Source organism: Pistacia vera, unplaced genomic scaffold, assembly GCF_008641045.1.
Source record: "Pistacia vera cultivar Batoury unplaced genomic scaffold, PisVer_v2 Contig59, whole genome shotgun sequence".
Taxonomy (NCBI): Eukaryota; Viridiplantae; Streptophyta; class Magnoliopsida; order Sapindales; family Anacardiaceae; genus Pistacia; species Pistacia vera.
This window is the reverse complement of record NW_022196434.1, coordinates 1,088,268-1,099,528: the sequence shown is the minus strand read 5'-3', so window position 1 is coordinate 1,099,528 and position 11,261 is coordinate 1,088,268. Positions and strand designations below refer to the sequence as shown.

Below are 11,261 nucleotides of genomic sequence, written 5' to 3'. Positions count from 1 at the left end.
TTTTTTCCTGTTTTTTTTTCTTTTCAATTTGGTAATAATCTTGCTATTGCCAGTCTTTTGCTTTTACTTTCATGATTGTCCTTGGCTGCTTTAGTTTTTTGTCGTATTGCTTGAGAGGATTATGTGGATTTGTTAGTGGTTATCATTCGAAGTTCAAAACCATGCATTTTATCATATTTTAGATAAATTAGGTTGATTATAAATACTCAGGATAATGGATGATTTTGAGCAGCTTCGCTAAAATATTCAGGGAATTTTGGCACATATTTTAAGGCAAAACATTCAGACGTTTTCAGCAGAATTTATAGGCAGAGCAGAGAATATTTACTGTTATGCTCGAGAACCATTTCTTTGTAGCTTGTTTGCGAGGAGATTTTGCCTCTCCAGCTTGAAGGACAGTCTACATTCATCTTGATTGATTTGAAGAAAATTAGTTGACATGGCCTCATGAGAATTTAAAGAGTAATATTACGCCTACAATATTTTCTCATAAATTTTCTCTCACAACTCTGATGTGGGAGCTCGTGATTGATTAACTTATAAATGAATCCCGTTTGCTCACTCTGGGTCCCATCCACCCATCCATTTGTGAACTGACAAATTTCGAGTTATCAAGTCAAGGTTGTGAGAGAAAGTTTGTGAGAAGAGATTGTTAACGTAATATTTTTGTAATTTAAATTGTCATGCTAAATTTGAGGTATCATTCATTTTTATGTATATACAAGTTCATATCACAAAAACCAGGCTGAAGCTTTTACATTGAATTAAAATTTGCTGTAAAATAATTTAGAATTTTCTGAGCTAGAGGTGGAATTAATGAACAAATGGTCATGAAATTTCTATTTTCTGAATTTATCGATCAATGTTAGCAATCCCTATATTGTAGAGGACTTTTTCTTGGTGGAACCTGAAGCCATTTTTTTTTTCTTCAGGATGCTGAATGATTCGAGCAGATTCAACCTTTTTATTCTCAAGAGGGCTCTCATTTTCTGACTTTTATTATTATTTTTATGTCTAGAAATCCCGTACATTTGCTTCACAAGTCCGAAACTGGAGTCTCCAACAAACCCTGCCATTGCTAGGAAGCAGTTAAATATGGTTTTATTGGTTACATAGATGTCCATGAGAAGGCTTGAACCCGAGACCCTGTGGAAGCAAATTATCTGATCATCCGGCTAATTCCTCACGGGTGTCACTCTTGGACTTTCCGTTCCTCAAGAAATTGGATCACATCTTTACACCGCAGTTCTTCTCTGATATAATTTGAGGTGGGCCTGACTCCTCACCCAATAAGGCCTTGTTGAATGGGAGGATTACCCTCTCCTATAAATCAGTAGGCTTAAGCGTGCCTAGTCGATGTGGGACTCCAACACTCCCCCTCACGGTCAAGCCCATATGTTGGGTCATGCCTGTTATTGGAGGTAGTTGCTGGCTTTAACTCCTCACCCACTGGTCAAGTGCTCAGGTCAACTGAACCTGGGCTCTGATACCATGATAGAATTTGAGGTGGGCCTAACTCCTCACCCAATAAGGCCTTATTGTTTTTGATGGAGAACCTTTAGGCTCTAATAAATTAGATGAGGAAAATTACATATTTTAACTTCTTAATTCAGAAATCATATGATGATTGTGTGACTTCTTTTTCATGTTGCTTTTTGAAGTCTTTTGCTTGTGACTGTCCTTTCCCAGGCCAGCTGCTTTAGTCTTTTGTTTATTACTGTAGTAATTAGTTCATTGGTTTCTGCTTTTGGAGGAGTGGTTGGACTTGTATTAATGGATATAGATTCCATTTGAGACTTGACTCATCTTCAAAGCATAGTATTGCCAGCACATTTTCTGCATTATCATCGTTGGCGACATTGTAGTTGAAATAAAGATTTCTTCTATCCTTTTCTTATCATAACTATTACTAAGAAAGGGCCTACATTGAATTCCTTTTTAAAGGCATTTGGGAAAAAAATTGAGCAAACTAATAACAGAAATCTTATATATAGTACATGGAAAAACAGAAAAAAAATACTTTCATAACATAGAAATTTGAGCAAACTTACAGGCAAACACACTACGAAACTTATGATACAGATAGTTTCTGATACATGATTAAGACACAAAATATAAGCAAACTGTGATTCAATTCATTATTGTCAGACAACATACTCTCTTAATACTGCTACATCCTTCCTCTTTCTGTTACAGATGATCTTCACTGTCAGGCCTGTGAACCAATTCCATTTTGCTTGTTTGTGCATAGATTTTTGCTTTATAGACTGACAACATTATTTAGGAAGCAAAAATTAGGACACAAAGTTGAAATGTATAGCATTACTCGGATCTTTTAGAACTGTGGGCGAAAGCCACCCTGAAACTCGATCCTTGGAGGAGATGTATACTCTTGTGACTCTGGAGGATTTTCATCTCGGAGTTTCCATTCCTCAGGGAATTGGACATCACTCCATTTAATTGTGGATTCCATATTTTGCATAACTGTTTGTGATGGTACACAAATACCGGAACCACGCAACATAACGAAGCTGACTGTTCTTCTACCCTTGTGCCGAAAACAGGTTTCACCAGTGCGGCTAGATTTTTTGGCTGCGGAGTTGATTGGGTTTTGCATACATTTGTAATGAACTCTATACATCAGCACAAATGGAAAGGTAGTCCCTTGTATTTCCAAATTGTTAAACTTAATATAGAGGGACAGAACTTGCAAAATTTTTGGATCTTCAAGAGAAACGATCATGTTTGGATAATAATCAAAATGAACGGGACCATCAGCTAGAGTATATTCAAGAACACTTAATATGGAAGAATCAAAATCAAGTATTCTCTTATCTCTCAGGCAGAGCAAAACTGATGAATCGTGATCCTCACGAGAGAGGGATCTGACACCAACCTGGACTAATCCAATATGCAAGAATTTGTATTTTTTTTTATGTTTTTTTATGGCTTCTGGATTGAACAATTGAACTGGTTGTTGCCCGTGGGGTAGTAAAATGCTATCCTCAGTAGTTTTGAAGGAGTGATCTTTTTTGAAATTGAAAATGCTGGTTTTTGTTTCATAAATTTCTTGTTTTGAAACTTTTGGAAGCTCCCAATCCTTTCCATGCAAGTAATTTGTCATGTTATGTTCTTTACTAGCAATGAAAGAAAATATATGGTTAGAAATAATATAAATATTTGCCTAAAGTGAAAAAGATCAAGAAAACTTACAAGGAAACTCTGTTTTCAGATGATTGGAGAAAGATCTGATGCTGGTTTTTTTTTGATGTTGGGTAAAAACAACAGAACAGATTTTTGAAGGAATATGCTTGGATGCAGAAATTTTCTGTGTCTTCCTTTTGATTGAGAAGCTCTTTTTAAAGGCACCCAATCTTCCTTGTTGACTTCAGTGACTATGATATTTTTCATATATTTTTTTAATTTAATAATACTCTTGCTATCGTCAGTCTTTTGCTTTCGCTTTTACTTTCATGATTGTCCTTGGGCCCTTGGCTGCTTTAATTTTTTGTTGCGTTATGAGAGGACTGTGTGGACTTGTTAGTGGTTATATTATCATTTTAAGTTCAAAATCATGCATTTTATCATTTCTAAATAAATTAGATTGATAGTAAATGCTGGGGATAATGGATGATTTGAGCAGATTAGCCAAAATATTCAGGGAACTTTTGGTACATATTTTAAGGCAAAATATTCAGACGTTTGCACTGGAGATTTTTATGAACAAAAAAATTAACATTACAAAAACCAGGCTGAAGATTTCACATGGAAGTATAATTGCAGTAAGGGCATCTCCAACCCACGCCAAAATGGTGCAAAAAACACCAAATTGGCGTGGGTTGGCAGTCCAACCCACGCTAAACACTGCGCCAAAATGGCGCAGTGCTACAGTGCTGCGCCAAATTTGGCGCAGCACTGTAGCACTGTGCCAAAATGGCGCGGTACTGTAGCAAAAAAATAATTTTTTTTTAATTTTAGTTTTTTTGTTTTTTTTTTAATTTTGTTAAATTAATTTGAGTATTAAATTTTACACCAAAAATCACACCAAATTTGAGTATTTGTACTTAATTTAATTTGATTATTATTTATAATAATAAATTTATAATAATGATATAATTTAAAAAATGATGAAAAATTAAAAATAGAACTTTATTCAATGCAAATATTAAACTACAATAACTCAAAATAAAAATTAACACTAATTTAAAAACACTAAAATTAAAAGAAAATATAACATAAACTAAAATAACAATTTAGTATTCCGGTAGATTAGTTCCGGATCCAGTAAGATCATCAAAATATTGAAAAAAACTTGAATAGACAACACATCTTTTTTTTTTTGTATCATTTTATATTAGATGTAATGTTTTTCTATATTAAATGTAATGTTTATTTGATTAAATAAATGCTTAATTCTATTAAATTAGTATAATTTTCAAAATAATTATTATTTAATAAAAATATCATTCCCAATATTTAATTAATATATACAAAAATAATGAGTGAAATAAATTAATTGTTGATTATTACAATAAAAGAAAAAAAGAATATTCTAAAGAATATTCTAGGGAATATTCTTTTTAGTGCAATATTTGGTGTTGTGGGTTGGAGATGGAATAGTGTTTTGCACCAAATTTTGCACAAATTTGGTGCAAAATTGCACCAAATTGGTGCAATGGGTTGGAGATGGTAAGTAGCTTAGGTTTTCCGGAGGATTCTCATCTTGGACTTTCCACTCCTCAGGAAATTGGATCACATCTTTACAACTATATATTCAGAGGGGTTTTGATACTTTTTACGGGAATTTTGATAAATCAGACTATTCTTAAAGGATTCTATCTAATATCCCTCAAAAAATATAAAATAGCATTACATTTTTTTTATGAAGCTATATATTCTTTAAGTTATTGTTTTAGTATCTAATACAACAAGACAATCATTAATTTCCTTTTTCATCTCTGTACAGGTTTCTTTAGAGTGGATCTTTGCAATCTCTGAGAAAATAAGTTGACATGGCCTCATGATAATTGAAAAAGTAATACTACACCCACAACCTTTTCTCTCAAACTTTTTCTTATAACTCCGATGTGAGAGCTCGCGATTGGTCAGCTCACAAATAGGTTCGTTTGCTCACTATAGGTCCCACCTACCAATTTGCGAACTAACCAATCATAAGTTGTCACGTCAAGGTTATAAGAGAAAGTTTGTGACAAGAGATTGTTAACGTAATATTTTTGAAATTTAAATTGTCATGCTAGATTTGGGGTATCATTTATTTTTATGAATATAAAAGTTCATATCACAAAAACCGGCTGAAGCTTTTACATTGAATTAAAATTTGCAGTAAAATAATTTAGAATTTTCTGACCTAGAGGTGGAATTAATGAACAAATGGTCATGAAATTTCTATTTTCTGAATTTATCGATCAATGTTAGCAATCCCTATATTGTAGAGGACTTTTTCTTGGTGGAACCTGAAGCCATTTTTTTTCTTTAGGATGCTGAATGATTCGGGCAGATTCAGTCTTTTTATTCTCAAGAGGGTTCTCACTTTCAGACTTTTATTATTATTTTTATGTCTAGAAATCCCTTACATTTGCTTCACAAGTCCAACAAGGGTGAGCACGGGTAGCGGGTAGAATTGGAACCTGCGAGTAAAACCGAAACCTATATGGAATCGACACTGTGCGGGTAGGTTCTGGTTCTAATTTTTTTGGAACTGACATTGTGCAGGTTCGGTTCTAGTTCTTATATGTGAAGGAACTAGAATCAGAATCGGAATCAGAACCTTGGATGAGAACTAGAAGCGGGTACCCGGTTTGTAACCTGCTTGGAATTGAGGGCGGGTACCCGAATTGAAACTTGCCTTGGAACCGAGGTCAGGTACTCGGTATGGAACCTGTATTTTAACCTGGGACTGAAACAAAATATGTGTAAATAGTGGGGGGTCTATGTAATTTTACATATAAAAAATTATAATATGGGACTGACATGTGTTTTCATGTTAGATAAAAAATTTAAATTAACATAATTAAATATATATACAATTATACATATAAACTTCACCATATAAAAAACTTTAATATATTATAATAACCTAATCAAATATAAAGTACTATATACTTCACTATATATATTAAAGTTTTTACATATAAAAAACTTTAATATATTATAATATTAAAGTTTTGATTAATTAAGTGTATAATTGGAATTAGGATCCAATTAAAAGTGTTTTAATGTTATTAAAAGAATTATTTTTGAATAAAATAGTATATTTGAATGAATAATATTTAGTTATTTACTTCAATTATCAAGTTCTAAGTATATCTACAATTAATTGTATATGGTAAATTAATAAACATTAGTACATTACTAGTTAAATGATTACTTAATTAATTATAACATTATATTATAGTTAAATATTTACTTAATTAATTATAACATTATATTATAGTTAAATGATTAGTTAATTAATTATAAGTTTATAATATTACATTATAAACATTAGTAATCTATTACATTAGTAGTTTAGTAAATTACTTAATTAAATGATTAGAAATTTAATTAATTATAATATTACATTATAGATTTATGATCTGATTACTTAATTAATTCTAACATTACATAATAAACATTAGTAATTTACTACATTAGTACATTATTTAATTAAATGATTATAAATTTAATTAATTATAACATTACAATATAAAGATTAGTAATTTACTATATTAGTACATTACTTAATTTAATGATTATAAATTTAATTAATTATAACATTACATTATAAACATTAATAACTTACTACATCAGTACATTACTTAATTAAATGATTAGAAATTTAATTAATTATAACATTACATTATAAACATTAGTAATTACTTAATTAAATGATTACAAAGTTAATTAATTATAACATTACATTATAAATTATGATGAATTGATTGAATTCAAGTGTTGCCTAGAGATTAGGGGATATATGAGTCACATTGGACACAAATGAATGAGTAGTCAAAAGTTGAAAACTACTAAATGCATGTTTTGTTAATTTGTTAAGGGTGTATTTATAAACTTTTAAGGTATTTTTGTCATTTTTTAAACTAACAGGGGATAATTATTTTTATAGGGTACCCAGGTAAGGAACCCGAACTTGCATTTTAGGTTCCGATTTCATGAATTTAAGAACTGGAACTGACAACTTTCGGTTCCTTTTGCTTAGAACCTGCATTGTGCGGTTTTAGTTCTAGTTCCCCCAAAAATTGCAAGATACCTAGAACTACTTACCTCTACAAATACGAAACTGGAGCCTCCAACAAACCTTGCCATTGCTGGGAAGTAGTTAAATATGGTTTTATTGGCTACACCGATGTCCATGAGAAGGCTTGAACCCAAGACCTTATGGGAGCAAATCATCTGATCATCCGACTAATCCCTCATGAGTCTTACTCTTGGACTTTCTGTTCCTTAGGAAATTGGATCACATCTTTACAATGTAGTTCTTCTCTAAGGATTCCCCAACATTTTAGAACACAATGGATCAAAAGCAAAGATAACAGGCCAAACTGATATTTTAATAGTATCAACTTGTGCATAATGCCATAATTAACTATTGTGAAAACACACTGACAGAGAGCACAAAAAGAGTCAATAGTATCTTTCAGGGCATGTTTGGTTGGGGGTAATTCCAAATTACTGAGATAATGTCATCTTTTATTACTTGATTATCATGTTTGATTGTTAAGTAATATAAGATTCCAATAATCTTCCATAACCAATAGTAGTTATTATTGGTAATATAAGAGGTAATCTAATTACCTCAATTTTTTTAGGTATTTTAAGATTACTTGGTAGTCTTATTTTTGTTACAATTTTATTCCTTATTAATAAAATTTTGGACAATAATGCCCTTATTTTGAAATTAATTTACATTAATATGTCATTACAATTTTACCAATATTTAATTAAATTTTTGAACAATAATGCCTTTATATTTAAAACAAATTGCAGGCCACCCATGACCACCGTTGCCCACCAGCCACCACCACCGGCAATTGGCCAACCACCACCGACTGTTGCCCGAAGTCGTCGAAAGTCTTTAAAAATTACTGCCATCCGTCGATATGGCCGCAGATCTGGTCGAAAATGGCCAACTTTATTCTGGCTGTTTTCGGCCAGATCTACGGCTTTTGGCCATTAACAACTAGATAGAAATGGCCATATCGGTGCACGGTTGGCTAGATCCAGTTGTTTGTGCATCGTTAAGGCCAGTACCGACGTCGTCGATGGTGGTGACAGGTGGCCGGTAGTGACTTTGGGTGGGTGGGGGTGTTTTTGTTAAGTTTTAAAGTTTTCTAGTTGCTAGGGTGTTTTAGCAATATCTCAAACGTAAGGGGTTCTAAGAAATTATTCAAAAAATAATAATATATTAATATTTAAAAATAAAGGCAATTTAGTAAAATTATATAATATACCCACCAATTTATTCCTCCTAATCATACATATTAATATAATATAACTACTAATTTATTTTAATCAATCAAACACATTTCCTTAAATATTCCCAATAATCATCAAGGTAATCTAACTTTTTATTAATATAATATTTTTAATAATACAACATTTTCTAAACCAAATACACCTTTAAAACACCAAAAGGGCTGTAATTTTCCGATGCATTATAAAACCAAGGATGGAGACAATCTTATCTTATGCGCTTGTGATGTTTGTGTCGCTTTCTGAGTTAGCTTGTTTTAGAAGGGCTTCTGCTTTTTGAGTAAAAAAGTTTGTGTCCACTTCCTCATCTAATTTGTTTTACATGGGCTTTTTGCTTTTGCTTTTTGACTTAAAATATTTGTGTCACTTTCTCAGTTAACTTGTTTAAGAAGGGGCTTCTACTTTTACAAAGATAACTTCTTGTAAAAGGCTCGACTTGTTTTAAAGTGTTTTCTTTTATTGTTCAAAAAGTCTTTTCATTATTATTTGATAAAATAGGGTTTTGGGTAGAACTCAAAACCAAAAACTCAATCTCTCTCTCTCTCTCTCTCTCTCTCTCTCACACACACACACACACACACACACACACATATATATATCAAGTTGGTAAACAACTTCTAATAATTATATCATTTATAGTTACCACAATTTATTTAAATAAAGTATAATAATATATTATATCTGATCAAAATATCTTATATGTTATCAAAATCTTATATGGGATGACTAGCAAATTGTTTTTGATGTAGAACCTTTAGGCTCTAATAAATTAGATGAGGAAAATTACATATTTTAACTTCTTAATTCAGAAATCATGTGATGATTGTGTGATTTCTTTTTCATGTTGCTTTTTGAAGTCTTTTGCTTATGATTATCCGTTCCCAGGACAGCTGCTTTAGTCTTTTGTTTATTAGTGTAGTAATGGATATAGATCCCATTTGAGACTGGACTCATCTTCAAAGCATAGTAGTGCTAGCACATTTTCTGCATCATCATCGTTGGGGACATTGTAGTTGAAATAAAGTTTTCTTCAATCCTTTTCTTATCATATCTATTACTAAGAAAGGGTCTAAATTGAATTCCTTTTTAAAAGCATTTGGAAAAAAAATTGAGCAAACTAACAACAGTAATCTTATATATATAACATGGAGAAACGGAAAAAAATACTTTCATAACAGAGAAATTTGAGCAAACTTACAGGCAAACACACTGGGAAACTTATTATAAAGATAGTTTCTGATACAAGATTAAGACAGAAAATATAAACAAACTGTGATTCAATTCTCTCTTAAGACTGCTACATCCTCCCTCTTTCTGCTTCAGGTGATCTTCACTGTCAGGCTTGTGAACCATTTCCATTTTGCTTGTTTGTGCACAGATTTTTGCTTTATAGAATGTGCAGAAAGATGAATAAAGCTACATGTCCCAAGTTTTTATCCCAAATTTTGCACATATGACACATTATTTAGCATCCAAAAATTAGGATACAAAGCCGAAATGTATAGCATTACTAAGATCTTTTAGAACTGCGGCCGAAAGCCACCCTGCAACTCGATCCTTGGAGGAGATGTATACTCTTGTGACTCTGGAGGATTTTCATCTCGGAATTTCCATTCCTCAGGGAATTGGACATCACTCCATTTAATCATTTTGGATACCACAGGTATCCTAGTTCTGCCAGTTGTTGAATTCCCACTAAAGACTCTGACTGGTCTTTTAACCTTTGTTTGCTTAAAAAGTGTTTGACCAACGCGGCTAGTTTCTTTGGCTCCGGAGTTGACTGGGTTTTGCATACATTTGTAATGAATCCTATACATCAGGACAAATGGAAAAGTAGCCCCTTGTATTTCCAAATTGTTAAACTTTATATAGAGGGATAGAACTTGCAAAATTTTTGGATCTTCAAGAGAAACGATCATGTTTGGATAATAATCAAAATGAGCGGGGCCATCAGCTAGAGTAGATTCAAGAACACTCAATTGAAGAATCAAAATCAAGTATTCTCTTTCTCTCAGGCAGAGTAAAACTGATGTGTCATGATCCTCGCGAGAGAGTGTCTGACACCTACCTGGACAATCCAATATGCAAGAATTTGTATTTTTGTTCATGTTTTTCTATGCTTCTGGGTTGAACAATTGAATTGGTTTGTTGCACGTGGGGTAGTAAAATGGTATCCTCAATAGTTTTGAAGGAATGACTTTTTTGAAATTGAAAATGGCTTTTGTTTCATAAATTTCTTGTTTTGAAACTTTTGGAAGGTCCCAATCCTTTCCTTTCATGTACCTGACATGTTATATTCTTCACTAGCGAGGAAAGGATATATTATTTATAGCAAGAATATATAAATATTTGCCTAAAGTGAAAAAGATCAGAAAGCTTACGAGGAAACCTTGTTTCGATGATCGGAGAAAGATTTGGGTAAAAACAGAACAGATATTTGAAGGAATATGCTTGGATGCAGAAATTTAATGTGTCTTCCTTTTGATTGGGACTCTTTTTAAAGGCACTCGGTCTTCCTGTTGACTGTGTGCTTGTGATATTTTTCATATTTTTTTTTAATAATATCTTTTGCTTTCATATTTGTTCTTGGTCGCTTTAGTTTTTTGTTGTGTTCTGAGAGGAGAGGACTGTGGTTAAATTATCATTTTTATCATTTATAATAAATTAGTTGATAGTAATACTCAGGATAATGGATGATTTGAACAGATAAGCCAAAATTCAGGGAACTTTGGTACATATTTTAAGGCAAAATATTCAGACGTTTGCACTGG

The 11,261-nt window shown here is 32.1% G+C and overlaps 1 protein-coding gene and 1 long non-coding RNA gene across 2 annotated transcripts; both read right to left on the bottom strand.

Annotated features, from left to right (window-relative positions):
- Positions 1 to 2,000: 2,000 nt before the first annotated feature.
- LOC116109851 lies at positions 2,001 to 10,709 on the bottom strand. The gene is made up of 2 exons (XM_031396094.1): positions 10,091 to 10,709; positions 2,001 to 2,415 (listed from the first exon to the last, which is right to left on the bottom strand). The coding sequence occupies exons 1-2, from the start codon at positions 10,596 to 10,598 to the stop codon at positions 2,336 to 2,338; spliced, it is 588 nt and encodes a 195-aa protein (XP_031251954.1). The 5' UTR covers positions 10,599 to 10,709; the 3' UTR covers positions 2,001 to 2,335.
- On the bottom strand, positions 3,058 to 3,321 carry LOC116109852. The gene is made up of 2 exons (XR_004124805.1): positions 3,214 to 3,321; positions 3,058 to 3,132 (listed from the first exon to the last, which is right to left on the bottom strand). It is a non-coding gene; the product is annotated as an uncharacterized LOC116109852 (long non-coding RNA).
- Positions 10,710 to 11,261: the final 552 nt, after the last annotated feature.